The sequence below is a fragment of the Erpetoichthys calabaricus genome, chromosome 5 (assembly GCF_900747795.2).
Source record: "Erpetoichthys calabaricus chromosome 5, fErpCal1.3, whole genome shotgun sequence".
Lineage (NCBI taxonomy): Eukaryota > Metazoa > Chordata > Cladistia > Polypteriformes > Polypteridae > Erpetoichthys > Erpetoichthys calabaricus.
Window position 1 is genome coordinate 226,108,018 of NC_041398.2, and position 19,346 is coordinate 226,127,363.

The 19,346-nt window shown below is 35.4% G+C and overlaps 1 protein-coding gene across 5 annotated transcripts in view; it reads left to right on the plus strand.

The window, feature by feature from the left end:
* Positions 1 to 19,346, plus strand: part of slc20a2 (solute carrier family 20 member 2) — a 132,741-nt gene that overhangs the window by 99,467 nt on the left and 13,928 nt on the right. For all 5 annotated transcript variants that reach the window (XM_051928030.1, XM_051928032.1, XM_051928029.1 and 2 more), the window contains 6 exons: positions 12,074 to 12,214; positions 12,660 to 12,745; positions 13,532 to 13,628; positions 13,990 to 14,109; positions 14,911 to 15,123; positions 16,611 to 17,211. In XM_051928030.1, coding sequence (XP_051783990.1) covers positions 12,074 to 12,214; positions 12,660 to 12,745; positions 13,532 to 13,628; positions 13,990 to 14,109; positions 14,911 to 15,123; positions 16,611 to 17,211 — 1,258 coding nt within the window. The remainder of the gene's footprint in view (positions 1 to 12,073; positions 12,215 to 12,659; positions 12,746 to 13,531; positions 13,629 to 13,989; positions 14,110 to 14,910; positions 15,124 to 16,610; positions 17,212 to 19,346) is intronic.

A 19,346-nucleotide genomic window follows, 5' to 3' on the forward strand; every position in this document is an offset into this window, starting at 1 on the left:
ACTCGGAATGATAAGAGTAAGAGGAGTTTGATGATGTAATGGAAATGGTTATATGCAATATCATGTTTAAAAAGGAAGAACACAATTTGGTAACTTTTGTATCCAGTGGTGTAAGAAGCATGTAGAAAATTTCTTGGTGATCAGGCATGGTGGAAAATGTGAAGATGATCACTGGGATAACTGAGCATAATAGAATCGGTTGTAACAGATTTTTTTAAACAAAAGTAAGAGGAAGCATGTACCAGGATTGAATATCTAGGCACTGAAAGAGGAGAGTGTGAGAAGTAAATTTGCTTAGATATTGGTAGCAAGAGGAAGTGAGGTTTTAGAAGCATCATGTGTGTTGTTGGCAAGTAGACAATGATGAAGAAATTGTCGGGGTTAGAGGACTGTAGATGATGTCAGCAATTTGATAGATTTGCTGTAGAGACACAGGTTAACCTGGTGGTGATTGAATGCTTAGTTAGAAATAGAAATTGAGGATATGAGATGCTATAAGGAGTGTCAGAAAGCAAAAGCATTAGGTGACTAAGCAATCAATAAGGAGACTGAGACTGAGGAATGGAATACGATTCTGTTCAGGATGAAAAAGCAGATGGCAAAAGGTGTGTACTTTTTGAGAAATGCTGACAAGAACTTAATAATTGATAGTACTGGGATTAAGAATATCTGGAATAAGTACATGTAAATGATACTGCAACATGATTGTGTGTGTGTGTGTGTGTGTGTGCTGGGAAGGTTTCTTGAAGACTGGAAAGTGTGCTCATTTCTGAATCCAGAGTAAAAGTTGATCCATTGGATTGTGGGTCACACTAATTAAGCAAGCTTTTGGAGCAGGTAATAAAAGTGGTGAAAGACTGTTAGAGAAAAGAATCAAGATGTCAGGTGCAGGTTAGCAAGAAACAACTTTGTTTCAATTATGGGAGAGGGAATATAGATGCAGTTTTCATGCAGTTTGTATGTTCTTAAGCAAATACAGGTAAAGCATTAGGTGAATGGAAAGAAAGTGCACTATGCATTTGTAAATGTGGAGAAGGTGTTTGACAGGGTATAAGAGTGGAGGTGCTGTAGGTGTGAATGAATGGTTAGTGTTTGTGGTATTGTCAATGTATAAGGAAGCTTAACTGGCAGTCAGGACAGCAGGTGGGAAAGGTGAAAATTTTGAAGTTACGTTGGGGCTGCACTAAGGGATCAGTTTGAAGTCTCTTTCTTTTCACTATACACACTTCTCTAGTAAGCACCTCCATTGTTAAAGGATTGCCATGGGAGCTGTTGTACACAGATGATCTGGAATTTTTAGCAACAGATCAAAGTGGATTTGGAAGCAGAAAGATTCAAGGAAAATACCAAGCTGATGGACAGAGGTTAAGGTAGGAAGTGTAGATTACCTGGGTATATGGCCATGTTGTGAGAATCACAGTTCAAGACACAGGTGGTTTTAAGTAGGTGCATAAAAGATGTGCTGTGAAGGGTACTCTGTAGGCAGCAAGTGCAACAATTATTTGAAGAACATGTACGAGTAGTTCTAGTGTTCGTAAGATTAAATTTGCATATCATCAATGGAGTGGTTTTGGAAAAGAAGGGAAATTATGCCACTTAGGTATCATGGAAGTGTGGGCATGGCAGTGATAGCAAGGGTGAGAGGGGCATGGAAGAAAATTCTATGGGTCATTCCTCATTCTAAAGAAGTTTATTTGGCATAGAAAGGAAATATTAATGAAAGCTGTAGGGAAATAATAATAGGGAGTAGCCTGCTTTATGGGAGTGAGTTGTAGTTGGAGAGCATGAATCAAAATGGAAAGAAAGATTAGAATGATCAGGTGGATGCATGGAGTAAATCCGGATAAATGGCCTTTAACCTGATGATAATGAGTAAATAGGAAGTTAGAATTTCAAAACAAGTAATACTCATGTTACAACATAAGCAAATCTTGATTAAGCTTTGTTTTTGTGTGCCTTTCATAATTTACCTTCTTCATAATTATATGTATTATGAGCAGTATTTTAACTTGACTTGTCTATTGCCTTGATGATTCTGGATGACAGAAACTAGCTAGGTAGCAGCTTAATAGCACAGAATATTCTTGATAAAACCAGGAAGAGGGTAATACATAAACCCTTTCATCCTTTTCCTAGCCTGCTTATTCTGTTTATGGTCCTGGCAACACTGGGTAAAAGGTGGGAACCAACCCCAAATGGAGCAGAAGTCCATTGCACCCACAAACTACTAAGGAGCCAGTTTATAATCATCACTTACCCTAGCATGCACGTCTTTAAGATGGAGAAACTGGAGTGATAGATAGATAGATACTTTATTAATCCCAAGGGGAAATTCACAGAGTGATCAAAGAAACTCCCAACAAACAGTGTTTGCGTCATGTTTCAAATTTGGAATTTTCCCAATATATCAATTACATAATTCCTCCTAGCCCATATCTTACAAATGTTGAAAAATGCATAGAGAAACTGTGTTAATTTGTATGGATTTTAGCCTCTCAAAGGGAAATGATAGTGCTTCTGTTACTCCTTTCCGTTTGTCAGAAGTTAAGCATTGAATATTGTATACATTATAACCAACTGCTCACAATCTAACGACAAGGATATAATATTATAGTATTTTGATGATTATCCTATAATTTTAAATACATTTTTCATTTTATTTTATTCATCAAGTGCCTCAAATTTTTCTCTATTAAAATTTCTATGCATATATGAACCTTTAATTAACAAATAAGAAAAACATTAAGTAATAAGGGAAAATTACAAAATGACAGTACTGTCCTTTTTATGAAGAATATAGTGTACCACGCAGAATATAGTATGGAACACAATATACAGCATAACAATATACCGTCCGCTATAGACTTTGGCTAAGACCATAGCCTTTCCCTTCTAATGACACTTGCCTCTAACTGCACACTTTGTTGCACAGCAAGAGTAACTATGCAGCTTTTACCTGGAAGGATCTACTATATAATAAAACGCTAAGATCTATGTTCCTTCGTTCAGTCTGATTGGCCAGCTCGGCTTTGGTCTGATTGGCCAGTTTGGCTTTGGGGCCGTGATCGAAAAAGAACTTGCGAGTGTAAGGCACACAGTCACCTTCAAAGACAGGATGTATAAAAAATATACAGGAGGTGAGCAAGGACAGGGAACACCGGTCAAGACAAGCTCAGGCACATGAGGATACCAAGGAAAGGCATTGAAGGTACATACACTTAAGCCAAGAGTATCAAATTTTTTAAAATTTACTTTATTACCTGTCTTCAACAGTTAACATAGCTAGGAGTGCATAAATGGGAAACACCTCCATAATATTTTGCGAATTTTGAGTTTTAATTGGTTGTTTTGCAAATTTCTGCCTTACCTGTTCAATGCAATAGTGAATTTTTATTATTATTTTAACGTCAAACTCAAAACATCAAATATGCACAAAACATTCAGGGAAGAATCTGGTGTTCAGAGACTAGTGAGGAAATGGACAATGGTTGCAAGCACCCAAGTATAGTTTGATGTGTGCCTGCAGGTTTTTAATCCAACTAATTTCACAATCTTGTTTTTGATTGATCTCAAGTTTTAAAGGGTGGTCTTTTTTTTTTTTTTTATTCCCTTATTGTAAGAAATTCTAAAATATTTGTATCACCGCCAACACATAACTTTAGTTATCCTATAATTATGTGAGTAAACTCTGTACAGAGTGAATTAAAAATAAACAGTGGGATCATTTAAAAGTAAAAGTAGCACACTGATTTTGAAATTGATTGAAATCAAAACCAGTAGCCTTGGGGTTTCCCCCAGGACTGATCTTGACAACCACTGGTATAAAGGTTTACGCTTTGCTTTTGATGAAAGAGAGCCTTTTGATACCCATGCCAAAAAAGATGGTTGTATCAAAAAAATGTCAAGAACTTCTTATAATTAGACACATAACTGCGTTTACACTTGCAGAGTATAAACAGTTACATTTTAGTTTTATTTACCCTTCGGACACAAAAACTTCACATGCAACAATGATTAAAGGGCAGCACATGTATGTTATATCTATGGAAGAGAACAAGATGGAGAAAAGTCCTTGTTAAATGGGGGAATTCCTTGTTCATCAAAAAAAGTTACATAGGTGATTCATTCAAAAGTATTTGTATTGCTTTGTAGGAAAAAGAACCCTGTTTCTGACTGTTTTCTTTGATAACAATGTACAGTATTTGTATATCATTTTCCCACTGAATTTTTTTTTTTTTTTTTTAACAAATATCAAATGTTTTACTGACTAATGTAATGCTTAATAAAGACAGGAATGCCTCTTATCTATCAAAACACCCATTAATGCTCTGTTAACCAACCAGATTTAACTGCAATTGTTCTACTCTGAACCAATAAAAGTACAGCTTCATTCACTCTGTCTTGCTCGCTCACTTGCTTGTGCCACCGCTGCCAAGCAAACACAGCACAAAATGGTCCTTTCATGTCTTCACCTCCTTTGTATTCACTCGCCAATCAAATTAAACCACACAGCACTCTGGGTAGATCTTTTAAAGAGGCAAGTTCACCTATTACGCATGGTTCACATAAAGATAAGACCATTATGTATGGACTTTTAAGACAGTAATGCACTGACACAAAACCACATTTCTTGTTTTCTTTTGCATGCACCTTTTGTGTTTTATGTGTGTGTGTACTTTGTAGGGTACTTGAACAAGGCCCTTAACCTGCAATTGCTTCGTCCTGGGTATGATGTTAATCTGCATCCAGCCCTGTAAGCAGGTCCTCCAACTTACAAGGAAAATTTGAATTTTTAAAATTAAAAAAAAGGAAAAAACTCACACGCTAATATCTCTCTCTCTCAACATGAGTGATTACATTTTTTGCTTAGTAGTCACTACCAAACACTTGGGGCACACTAAGGCATGGATAGTAATTTCAAAGATATGCTTATAATTAGGGAGTGCACAACCTGCAATATCCAGAACTAGATGATGATTTAGAACACCCATTAACAATATGCCATCGACTGACAGTACCTAGCACCAACATGGAAAAACCTCTGGTCATTAAACACACAGATTGTATGCAGTCCGGTGCTATTCAGGGTGACTGGTGTCTATAATCGCACTCCAGCTGAAATTATAGTATATAATGTCATTTTTCTCTTTAATGGTATGTTAAATCACAAATTTTCAACTTTTTAATATTGAAGAATATTTCCAAGTTATTTTTTTACAATCCTAGTTTTTAATTACAGCAAAGAAGCTAGAATGGGGTTTAACTCCAGTCTTAATTGAGTCATCTGAAAAGTTTTTGCCACAGTGATTTGTAATATTTAGCAGTATCTTTGCAGTGAGAAATTGATATATTTAATGAGTGAATGAAACATGCAACAAGGATATGCAACAGGATATTTTGCTTTATAAAAAATATTTCAAATGATTAATGGCTTCGCAAAATTTAATACGTCTGCTAGGACCCCTGTATTATCAAATACCCTCCAATGTCTCACACGTTTTAAGTAGTAAATTCTTTGGAACACTAAATGTAAAATGTAACTTTTGCTTTGCTTGTCCATTAAAGCATTGTTACTAGTTGTGACAGACAGAGAGAGAAAGGCCATCTTTAATTTTTTGTTTATTTCTAACTGATGTTTAGATTTCCTTCCCTTAATAATAATACATTTTATTTATATAGCACCTTTCCCATGTCCTTTTGTTTTTCCCCCAAAGAAGTAACTAGTGCTTCTTTTATATATATATATATATATATATATATATGTGTGTGTGTGTGTATATATACAGTGTATGTATATATATATATATATATATATATATATATATATATATATATTCACGGCATTCGAAGTCTGTGTCACAATCTGATTGTATGGGTGGTTACCTACCAGGTAATGCTTGTGGTTGGCCAGCGATCTGCTAACATCCGCCACGGTGCCCTCAGTTTGTGAAGAGCAGATCATAGAATGGTTGAAATAGTTTACTGTCATATATATATATATATATATATATATATAAAATATATATATATATATATATATAAAAATATATATATATATATAAAATATATATATATATATATATATATAAAATATATATATATATATAATATATATATATATATATATATAAGAATAGTGTTTGCAAATGTCAATATTTAGTTTAAGAGAATTGTAAATGACTGCATATTTGCATCTGTTTCATTTACATAGTATGTGTGTAATGCACAGTACATCAGTACAAGAACATAAAACATGTAAAATAGAATACAGAAAGCAAATATGAATTTGGCCAAGAAAGTTTAACTATACTGGCTATAAAATACTGCATTCACTTTGAGTTATATACAAGAGATATAAAAGCTGTGGCAATACATAAAACTATGCAGCCATGTTATAAAATGTTTACAAGTTCTACTTGTGAGTAGTTATTTATATGGAAGTATCTACCAACAAGCAGTGAAACAGCAAATGGTCTAGAAATGTGAAGTATAGAAAAGGCAGAAAAGTGTGGTGATTGCCTTAAAAAGCAGCAGATCAATTTATTTCAAAACTCTACTTGTCCCCCGTTTTACAGATGTTTTGCTCCACCCTTTTCACATAGTCATGTTATAAATATTGAAAAAAGTCTAGGATAGATGAACAAGTAAACAAATAGCAGTACAAAGGCAAATGAACCAGTAATTCTTTTATATAAATGAAGAATTACATGGAAGTCATTTTTTTATATATTTTTTCTAGCTTAATTTCAGTAATTTGTTTAACTGTTATTTTTGTTAGTTGGAGATGTGACAATGAATTGACTGGTGATAATAACTGGACAGTCTTGACACATAATTGATCATGCGTAACCCACCTTTCTCCCTATATTACGTTAAATATATGAAAGTATCCGTTTTCTGCCTGTTTTGTAAAGACTAATTGCATAAATACACAGAATACATCATACACAATGTAATGCAAGCAGGTAAATTATCACCTGTTGGTACATGCAATAGTGGGGTTAAGAAGCTAGTGTGATTATGACATTCAAAAATACATTGCAAACATAGATGCATTTAGGGTCTGTGAATGTGCTGCTTTCCCTTTAGTACAATTAACTCTGCCTTCAAATATTTAACATGCAGTTACCATTGGAGTCCTTATATTATATACAGATGCTCAGCAAGTGTCCAAGGTAAACAGCCTTGAGCGCTTTTAAAGATGAGCACCTTCTTCAGAGAGAACCAACAGATTACGTTGTTTGCTGTTGCTGCACATTTCAGCATCAGCAGTGGATCTGCACATGCCATAGTGCGTGATGTACCCCAACAGCTTATTGAGTTGCACAAGCCAGCATCCATCAGTGAGTTCCAACAGGTTTCTCTTCCTCTGCCCAAAGAAATCTCGCTTTAAACATGTTGTTCATCAATGGTGCAATCCCACAGCAGAGTGTCTATCTTCATTTGACCCTCACTTCAACTAGAATAATGCTGCACTGTAGGTATTTGAACTAACCTTAAGCCATCACAGATGTGTTGTATTTCGTCAGCTTCTATCTATAGCGGTTACTGCATAATTTTCAATTGCTTTTAATTTTTGATTTACCCTTGTAGTACATTGTGTTCTTAAGCATTGGAGATTGTGATTTCATTGCAAGGAGAAACTGCTCGACCAAAGGATAAAGTAACACCCACTCTTCTTCTTCTTTCGGCTGCTCCCGTTAGGGGTTGCCACGGCGGAACATCTTCTTCCATATCTTTCTGTCCTCTGCATCTTGTTCTGTTACACCCATCACCTTCATGTCCTCTCTCACCACATCCATAAACCTTCTCTTAGGCCTTCCTATTTTCCTCTTCCTTGACAGCTCTATCCTTAGCATCGTTCTCCCAATATACCCAACATCTTTCTTCTGCACATGTCCAAACCAACGCAATCTCGCCTCTCTGAATTTGTCTCCCAACCATCCAACTTGAGCTGACCCTCTAATGTACTCATTTCTAATCCTATCCATCCTCGTCACACCCAGTGCAAATCTTAGCATCTTTAACTCTGCTACTTCCAGCTCTGTCTCCTGCTTTCTGGTCAGTGCCACCGTCTCCAGTCCATATAACGGTGCATATACACTAACAACATTCATCATCACATCTCCAATTTCCAGCTTCATAATCATTACTCTGCCTGACTCTCTTTTCACCTCCAAAACACTCTTGACATACTGTTCCTTCAGAATAACTCCTACCCCATTTCTCCTCCCATCCACACCATGATAGAACAATTTGTATACTCCTCCAATCCACCTGGCCTTACTCCCCTTCCATTTATTCTCTTGCACGCACAATATATCAACCTTCCTTCTCTCCATCATATCTGCTAACTCTCTCCCCTTACCAGTCATAATGCCAACATTCAAAGTTCCTACCCTCAGTTCCACTCTTTACTTTCCTCCTCTTCTCTCCTGCCTCCAGACACGTCTCCCCCCTCTTCTTTTCCTTCTTCGGCCAACAGTAGCCCGATTTCCGCCAACACCCTGTTGGCTAACAATACTGGTGGCGGTTTTTGTTATCTTGGGGCTCGACCGATCCAGTATGGAAATTTGTAATGTTGTCCGCATATTGATTTGGCAGAATTTTACACCAGATGTCCTTCCTGACATAACCCTCCCCATTTATCCGGAATTGGGATCGGCACAAAAAAATACACTGGTTTGTGCATGTCCTGTGGCTGGGTTTAAAGTAATACCCACTGTTTCTTTAAAAAAAAAAAAAAAAAAAAAAAAAAGGGGGGGGGGTGGGAATTACCTTTTTCTCTGTCCTATTTTTGATGAACAACAAGCACAATGTATTATTGCTAAAATAAAAAGTTTTGGCTCTGTATAACTAAAAGCTCTGAATTACGTGACCACCTGTGCCTTGTTATTACTGTTTTTTCTTTATTGCATTAAGATTAAATCATTTCAACAAGATAAAGTGGTGCTAAATCATTCACAGCTTTGTACATTACAAATGTACCCTAAGTTCTTGTCTATAAGCCGCGGCTTATCTAAGGAAAAAAGTTGTGAAAATGAAAAAATAGAATATCGGCTTATACATAAATCCGGTTTATACAGTAATCCCTCCTCCATCGCGGGGGTTGCGTTCCAGAGCCACCCGCGAAATAAGAAAATCTGCGAAGTAGAAACCATATGTTTATATGGTTATTTTTATATTGTCATGCTTGGGTCACAGATTTGCGCAGAAACACAGGAGGTTGTAGAGAGACAGGAACGTTATTCAAACACTGCAAACAAACATTTGTCTCTTTTTCAAAAGTTTAAACTGTGCTCCATGACAAGACAGAGATGACAGTTCTGTCTCACAATTAAAAGAATGCAAACATATCTTCATCTTCAAAGGAGTGCGTGTCAGGAGCACAGGCTGTCAGAAACAGAGAGCAAAGCAAACAAATCAATAGGGCTGTTTGGCTTAAGTATGCGAAGCACTGCGGCACAAAGCTGTTGAAGGCGGCAGCTCACACCCCCTCCGTCAGGAGCAGACAAAGAGAGAGAGAGACAGATAAAAACAAAGAGTGAAAAATCAATACGTGCCCTTTGAGCTTTTAAGTATATGAAGCTCCGTGCAGCATGTCGCTTCACTAAGCAGCTGCACACAGAAGGTAGCAACGTGAAGATAATCTTTCAGCATTTTTAGACGAGCGTCCGTATCGTCTAGGTGTGCGAACAGCCCCCCTGCTCACACCCCCTACGTCAGGATCAGAGAAAGTCAGTGCAAGAGACACAGAGAAAAGTAAGTTGGGTAGCTTCTCAGCCATCTGCCAATAGCGTCCCTTGTATGAAATCAACTGGGCAAACCAACTGAGGAAGCATGTACCAGAAATTAAAAGACCCATTGTCCTCAGAAATCCGCGAACCAGCAAAAAATCCGCGATATATATTTAAATATGCTTACATATAAAATCACAATTTAAATGACCGCTACGCGCGCGTGTTGACTCGGCGACGCCCAGAGCAGAAAGAACGTGCTCCGGCCGCTCCAACCGCGCCATGCGGGGAGTGAGGGAGATGCCAATATCTCACACTCTCTCCCCCCTTAAAGAAATTAAATGGGTGCGAGTGAGACCACTGACCTCCCTCCCTTCTATTAGTTATAGGTTATAGTACGTTCGGCTTATCTATGAGTCCGGCTTATCTATGATAAGATTTTATTTTAAAAATTCGTATGATTTTTGGTCTCCGGCTTATACACGAGTCCGGCTTATAGACAAGAACCTAGGGTACAAATGTTAATTTAATTTAAAATTTTATTTTGTAGCTGTTCATTTTCCCCAAATTGTCTCTCAATTCAAAACACAGAGTTGTTGTCCAGAAGCCTGCAGTGCAATGCTTAGGCTTTAAGGAGACATCAAAATTATAGAACATAACAGAAAGAAACCTATAAGGGATTGAGCCACTTGGTGGGAGCCTTGTTAATAAGACTTGTGACTGTCATGTGGTGTGTAGGTGAGCTTTAAACTAAATTAAATAGATTTTATTTGATTTATTAACTACAATTGGAGAGTTAAAATGTTTCAACTTTACACACCTACTTGCTTTTTTCTATTAAGTAATCTTGCAAGTATAGCCTTAATACTGATTTAACTTAACTAAAGAAGTTTTTTTTGTACGTACTTTTCTCAACACGTGTAATGGAATAAACTAATTGTCTTTCAGTTTTTATGAGGGTACCTCTTTGTAAACTTTGGATGTTAACTTTACCAAATATTAAATTGCTAGTGAATGTTATAATTAAAATTATTAAAACTATCCAATCTTCAGAACAAAAAATAATTCATTCATAAGAGAAAGGGTGCCTCTTTTTTTTTTTTTTTGGACGAAGTTTGTTTTATGTTCTCATTTATACAATAAGTATCATATGCTATATTCTAGATATTGTCTTTTATATTTGCTTCATACTTTTTGTTTACTTATAATTATCATGATTATTGTCTGTTACCATGTTATCATTTATTAATGACAAACAATTTGAGGTATAATTAGGGGGCTCCATGATTTAGGATTAGAAGTTTGAACTGCTTATTGAATTGTAATGCCTTGTTATTGGTGGGGTCTTTTTACCAAGTCTCACTTGCTACATTAATGAGAGTAATTACTCCAAAGTGAGATAAAAGCTGAAGAATTACAAGACAGGAATTTAACATGGTATTTTGATATACTTTTCAGTCTTTGGATCTTTGCATGTTTGTTTATTTTATATTTTAGCAGTTCATTTGCACCATTTTTAAAACTTGCTCATACTCGGAATCTTATTACTAAGACAGTTTCTGTTGTAAACAGGTTAAGAATGTTTGATAGTATATGCAAAAAAGTCCCAGTTTTGCATCTCTAATATATCAGAATGCTACGTAGTTTTCAATTATTTTAAATTGTGCACCAGCAGTCATAATGCACTTTGTACATTTGTGTAATATAATGACTACCACAAATTGACAGGAAAGGCAAGTCACCATGCAGCATATAAAGCTGCTCTTTTACCCACATACCGGTATTTTTTTTTCGTTGTTGTTTAATAACACTATTAATCTATTTGTAGTAAATGAAACACAATTAATGTTAACACCAGAGGAGCCTAACTAATCAGACCTATAGAGAGATTTCTAAACAGTAGGCGTTATCCAAGGTAAATGACCAACAAAGAAGCATTTCATGTTTAGACCTTGTAATAGCAAGAAGGAATTAAGAACATCTTGGGTATGTGAGAGGCTGATGCAGTACAAGAAAGTGAAGACATGTTAAGTCCAGAGTCATTAAGGCTCTAGTTATGATACCAACTTGGTATTCTAAAAGCCATAAGCCAGTGTTTTGAAATGAAACGATTAGTGAGGGAGTCACAATTCAGGACCCTGTTAGAACCATTCTGGTAAATTTGTATGTGTGGTTGAATATTGGGATAGGCATCTCAAATTTTGACAAGTTGCAAATTCCAAACAATATAATAGTTTTGCTAAAACATTTCTACAGTTTTTTCTTAAAAAAATGATGTGACATCAATTAGTCTTCTCCTTTTTTTTTTTTTTTTTTTTTCTTCTTCTTGTAAACAGGTTCTGCTGTATGGCAGCTCATTGCTTCCTTCTTAAAGCTGCCTATTTCTGGAACACACTGCATTGTGGGCTCTACCATTGGGTTTTCCCTGGTTGCTATTGGTACACAGGGTGTTCAGTGGATGCAGCTGGTCAAGATTGGTAATTACCCTCTTCTTTTATGTATCAAGTTATGTGCAATAAATACTTTGCAGATTTTATACCATTACAAAAATACAGCTCTTCTTTGTTTTTTTCTGTGACATTGTTCATACCGTACCATTTTCCTTTCATTTCCTGTTTTGTTCATAGTATAGTTAAATGTATTTAAAAATATGTAATTTAATTATGATTTAGTCTTTTTCTGTTTTTGTCTGCTAGTAGTACAATTTTAATGAAGTAAGGTTTTGTGATCCATATGTTTTAGAGTGCATGTATTTCTAATTTTTTTTTTAATTTTATTGATTTTTTTTAAGCTTTCACTCTATTTTCCACATTAATCTGGTATTCTAATATTTTGACTAATTTTTATTTTAAAGGGGTATAGATTACAGTGTTTACCTTTTTTTTTTTTTTTTTATTCAACATTTTGTGTTTATTCATCCAGTTGCCTCTTGGTTCATTTCTCCTCTGCTGTCTGGTCTGATGTCTGGGTTGCTTTTTCTTCTTATTAGATTCTTCATATTGAACAAGGTAAGATGCATCTCTTTGATGTTCAGTACAACCAACTGTGCATCACTTCATTTCACATAGAAATAAATTATTGCCATCAGTAAAGAATTATTTCTCCAGAATTTTCCGCTGGTTATGCTTTTTGCTGGCAGTGCATTCGTCTTTAGTGTTGTAATTTGTTGTCCTCCATTTTCTGTCTTTTTCACTGTCTTACTGCAGCAGAAGTTCTGATTAAAAATATGTATTTGGATTTTCCTGTATATGGAATATATATATATATATATATATATATAAATATATATATAATATAATATAGATAATATAGATATATATATATATAATATAGATAAATCTTTTGGAAGTTAAGTAACAGTACATTTGTCACTTTTTTATAAGTGATGCAGTTACTAAGACCAATCAAATTAACCATGTCCGTCTACAAAATTAAGCATAAACTTTCATTAATTATTTGCAAGTTAGTATTCTATTATAATATATTATAATATTAGGGTTATTACTTAGTGCAAATAACTATTTTAACAATTGTTTATTTAACTTTTTATGATTGTATAAACACAATTTGTTAACTGAAGATAAATAATCATACAAGTGAATACATAAATGTAGCTGTTTTATTCAGTAGACTATTTCAGATTAAAGCCAAAGAAGCTTGCATTATGGGCATTTAGAGCTATCAACACACATGCAGTAGTTTACAAACAAATTATGCTGTAGTTTTCCATAATTCATGTATAGGTACTTCAGTTTCTATGTTTTTTTTTCTCCGATTCTTATGCCTGCTGTTAGGATGACCCAGTTCCAAACGGACTCCGTGCACTTCCTTTATTTTATGCTGCTACTGTAGGAATTAACACCTTCTCAATCATGTATACCGGGGCCCCATGTAAGTACTCCACAGTCCTCTTTTCATCTGCTACCGCTGTTGTTTTTCTAAAGCTGCTTTGAAAAGTGTTCTAGTACAAATAGTGTCAGACAGGCTGGCACAAAGTAATGAAACTTAATTCTTGCAAGACTAAAAAAGAAATTGCTTACTCATGTAAGTAGCTCATGTGCATTGTTAATGACTGAGGATTTGGAAATTTCCATACCTTTTCATAACCTTGTGATTTTCTTTAAAGTATAAGCACAAGTAGGTATAAATCACTTCATCCCTTATATTATACAGGAAATCTTAGCTTTCCATTGTATTTCTTCTACATCAAAATTGTATAAATGATCCCATCCTTAATCTCTCTTTTGTGTAGTGCTTGGACTGGACACTCTTCCAATTTGGTCAATAGCGCTGATAACATTAGCTGGTGCCCTTATTTGTGCTGCTATAGTGTGGTTTTGTGTGTGTCCCTGGATGAAAAGAAAAATTGCAAGTAAGTCTGCTACAGTAGGTTTTTTTAAGTAATATTAAGCAGCATTTGTTTATATTGAAACATTTAGAAGACGCCTCTAAATTAACTTAATGTTCACTGTAAAAACTAAGACTTGGTTTTTTCGTCCACTGTTAAGCTATGCTTGAAACTGTTGTGCTGTAAGGTGCCTGTCTCACAAGCTGGTGAGCCTCGGAAACTTGTCTTCTGATTGGGTTGTGACTTTGGGTTTGCCAGGTCTCTTCCTTTCAGAGTTTCTTCCAATTGTGTAGGACACTTGTACTCACTGACATTTAGATTTTTTCTCTAAATGAAAAGCCTACAATTCTAAGGGTGGTAATGCTCTGTCTCATTTCATTTATTAATTGCCATTTTATTGCCATTATCACTGGAATATTGTCCAAGTAGTACTTCAGAGGGTGTAGTAATACAGTCTGTTCCATCTCTACTTTAAGACAGACAGAGGGTTTTTAAGTACTCAACAGAATCTGTAACACCTATGCAAGCTGTTTGCTTCAACTTGCAAGACTTACTTTACTTTAATAGCCGCAGAGCATCGGTAGGTTGTATCGTATTAGTTATTCCCTGAAGAAAGTCCACTTGTAATACTCTATTTCCTTTTTTCAGTTTTTACCAACCTAAACTTTTTAAATTTAAGCTTTTTCATCATTTTAGGTCATTCACTACATTTCAACTGCTTAAATTTGAAGAAAAACCGAGGTGTTCTAAAACTTGTGACTGGTAGTGTATGCAGAGTGTAAAGCACTGTATCTTTTAGTAGTAACCCTTGTCTGTGCTTGTCAGGTCGATTAAAGAAAGAACATGCCCTCTCAAGAATATCAGATGAAAGTTTAGACAAAATACCAGAGGAGGATGCCCCTGTTTTTAAGGAGTTACCAGGAGCAAAAAATGCAGATGAATCTGTTGTCCCCCTCACCAGTGGTGCTACTGAATCAACTGTAGAAAATGAGGCACTTTCCAATGGGAGTACAGTTTTTCCTAAAGGAAGAGTGTATGGTATGTATATAAGCTGCATGACATATTCTTGTTTTCCCTAATCTAACACTATCTGACTATTATTGGAATCTGTCTAAACTTCCAATAACACTAGGGAGAGTACTCTTTGAGGTCAAAGGTTAAACAATAAACAACAATTTAACATTTCCAAAAATAAAACACAATTTCTGCTTTGCAACCAATCCTGCCAGAACAGTCTGTGGCTCCTCATGAACCAAATATTTTATTAATCTTTTTTCAGTAAATGGATGAGTAAATGAAAATCATTAAGTATAACAAAAATATAGACTAAGTGGCAGAATAAAACAGTAACAGGATTAGCTAATTCACTTTTTATTATAATTAAGCAGTTATTTTCAATATAGTTCCTAGAAACCCAATTTGGCAGGGTGTCTTTTTTTTCCAGTTATTGGTAACACTTTAGTTTAGATGCTGCAAAAATGCATCTGTTACTAATATATTGTCATGTAAAAAGAGTTTAACAAAGGTTTATTTGGATTTTAATAACATTTAGTAAACATCAGTAAAGTGGTTATTTATCTCTATGTAGTGTGGCATATTAGGTTGGTAAAATTACTTTGAACATGTGAACATAAAGGATTCACAGATCTTGTATTAAAATCTGCAATATCAAAAGACATTTCTTACTTAAGTCACCTCTGACTATTCCAAATTCAAGTTATTTTAGTAGGTCACATTGCAGATATGATTAACCACTTCACTGGTTCTTTGTAAGACCAACAGAACCCTTTTTTAAGGTCTTGTTCTGTAAAATTATAGGAGTAATAGTTGCATTTTTGCGATATTTTAAGTGCAGTAATCCCTTGCAATTTGCTGGGGTTAATGGTGCGGGACACCCAAGAATCTGAAAAATCCACAAATCCATTTTGGACCTGTGGTTACTGTATATTGTAATTTTATTACACTAAATAAGTTGCAAAAAGTTGAGAGAAAGATAGAATAGAATGATCACTGCGCAATCAAATCACATGTGTAAGAGTGGCTGCCGAGACAAAGATGTGTGGCACCCCAAAACCAAGACTTCTTATAATGTTTGTGTGTATATTTATGATGGCAAACAACAAAAATGTTTAATATTACTGATAAAAAAAGAAACTCTAAGGACAAAACAATAAATACTCATCACAGTCCAGTTTCACAGATGCAGAACTTAAACGATCTGCTGCTAACTTCTTAGTGCCAGATACCACAGGACACCTTCAGAGGTTTTGTGGAATCTGTGCCTGCACAAGAGGGACCTACATAATGTTAGATAAGTTGTTTTAATGTTGTGGCTTATCAGTTTATATTTATAAATGTACATTTGTAAACATGTTACATATTACAACAGTGCTTTGAAATGAAAAGTAGTAGCCATGTACTCTCAAAGGCAATAATTGCCATCCAATAGAATTGAGAGAACATGGGAGTATTACAAAGTATGTAAATGTTTTTGTGGAAATTAAGACAAATAACTATTTTTTTAGGGAGAACATCTTCCATGACCAATGGATGTCTCAAATCACCTCTGTCCAATGGATCTTTCAGCTTTGATGGCCACATGCGAAGCGATGGCCACGTGTACCATACAGTTCACAAAGACTCTGGTCTTTACAAAGATCTTCTACATAAAATTCACTTAGGTCGCATGGAAGATGACCGTACTCCTCCAGTACCTGACAACTCTTATCGCTTGCTTCGTCGCAACAACAGCTATACATGCTATACTGCAGCAATCTGTGGCATGCCTGTTCAGCCAGCTTTCAGATCATTTGAGCCGACTGCTCCCGAGGACAGTGAGAAGTTGGTGGGAGATTCTGTGTCATACTCCAAGAAACGCGTTCGCTATGACAGTTACTCAAGTTACTGCAATGCAGTTGCAGAGGCAGAGATTGAAGCTGAAGAGGGTGGGGTAGAGATGAAATTATCTGCAGATGTAAGGCAGACACCTCAACCACTCTCCCAGGATGATGCTATTGAAGAGGAGAAGGAAGAAAAGGACAAGCCTCAGGTGTTCCTGCTGTTTCATTTCTTACAGATTCTCACAGCTTGCTTTGGTTCTTTTGCACATGGTGGCAATGATGTCAGGTAAGCTAGCTACTTTTGTTTTTACCAATTAAATCTAACATTTTTTAGGAAATATATTTGAGATAGATGATGATAACAAAAATGCAGCATTGTGTAAATAAATTAACAGTATATTCTTTCTGAGTAAAACATAACAAAGTTTTAAGGTTTGGATAAAATGTTTTAGTATGGATCAGTCTGATATGGGCTGTAAAGCTAGCACAGTGGTTAGAGCTGCTACTGTGAAGATCCAGTGTACTATATTCATCCCATACCCAGATGTTGTCTGTATGGAGTTTACATGTTCTCCCCATGTTCATATGACTTTTTTTGGCAGATATTCCAGTTTTTGTCTCACGTCCCCAAAAACATGTATGTTTAGTTAACTGCCAATTCTAATATGCTCCTCTGTTCATGAACATTTGAATGTGTACATGAGTGGCCCTGCAAGCAGAGAGTTTCTCCTGCCTTGTGCCTAGTGGTGCAGGGATAGGCTCTGGTCCTCCTACGACTCTTAATTGGATTAAGTCGGTTTCGGTCAGTTCAGTTCTGAGCAATTCACAAATTGCATATACAGTAGTACCTTGTCAGGTGAATACTGCTCCAGAAATGTTTTTTGGTTGACAGAATTTATGAAACATCACTTATAACAGGCATATCTCTAGAGCATGTTATATGTGTATAAGCCCTTTGAATTAGGTGCCTACCAGTAGTACAGTTATGAGTTGTTTAATATATAGAGTTGTCAGCAACCAGATCCTTTACTAACAGAAATCCACACTGGTTGGTATGTTTGTCCATCCTAGCCTACATTCCAGGACATAAAGCACACACACACTTTGTCATGCTGTAATAATTTAAGAGCCCTAAACAATATATTTTGAACTATGGGAGAGCTCCCAGGCTTGCATTATGACCACCAGTTAACACAAATGAGTAAAGGAGTTTGCTCATAATTTTAAATAATGTAACTTTTCTGAAAGTTTTGTTATCTAATGTAAATTTTTTTTTTTTTACTCAAATTAATACAATTGACATGATAAAAAATAAGTAAAGCATAAAATATATGTCAGTTTACTTGCTAAAATTAAATTTTGAAAAAAGTTAAATAATTTAGCATGAAAGTGGGATCTGTGTAGGATTTTATTTTCTCAGGTTTTAAAAAAAGTAATGGAAATGACTACATTTTCTGAACACAAATGTCGAAACAACACAAAGCATAGTGGAGCAACACATTACAAATTAGTTAACATTATATATATATATATATATATATATATATATATATATATATATATATATATATATATATATATATATAAGTGCTGTCAAGCGATCGAAAATTTTAATTGTAATTAATCACATGACTTTGTGTAATTAATCATGATTATTCTCAAATTTATTCTTTTTTTAATGTTGAAATTTTACCGCAAAGATTTTTAAGCGCAATCAGACCATATTAAGAAGAATGGACACAATATAAAGGCATATAAATGTACTTCCAGTATTCAGGTAACTGGAACAAGAGGAAAAAAGGCAAAACTTCAACTGTGAGGAGGCTTTATTCACTCATACTCCAGGGCTGTGCGATGCTGAACATAGCAAACAAACAATTTAGCTTATATTGTAAAACAGATGATGGTGAAGGTTTGCTTGAACTTTATTATATAGGCTGGGTCATCCTCTGAACTCTCCATCACCTGAGACAGATGGCATAAAGCGGGCAGCACCACTGAACATGAAACAAACTTCTCTCCTCCAAGGTGTTCAGTAAAGTATCTCCTGAAATCAATTCAATATCAATTAAATTGTGAGGGCTTTGTATGCATTTGTATTCATTTATACATAAAAAGCAATACCAAAACAGCTGTAAGATAGACTTGAGGATTACATAGAGGCAGTCACACTTAACTAAAACTGGACTTTATTAGGTCTGCACAGTGTGACAGTTTTTTTTTTTTTTTTTTTTTTTATCAAATTTGCAATTAAAAAAACATTCTTTGTGGATGTACTGTAATGTAATATCACAACATTCACAGGAGAGCATAGGCAGTGAGTAGAGGATGGCAAGCCCCCCTCCCAATTCAACTTAAACTCTGCGCTATTACTGTTGCGTCATGTGAGGAGGCGGCCCCTGTCACTAAATGTCTCATTAT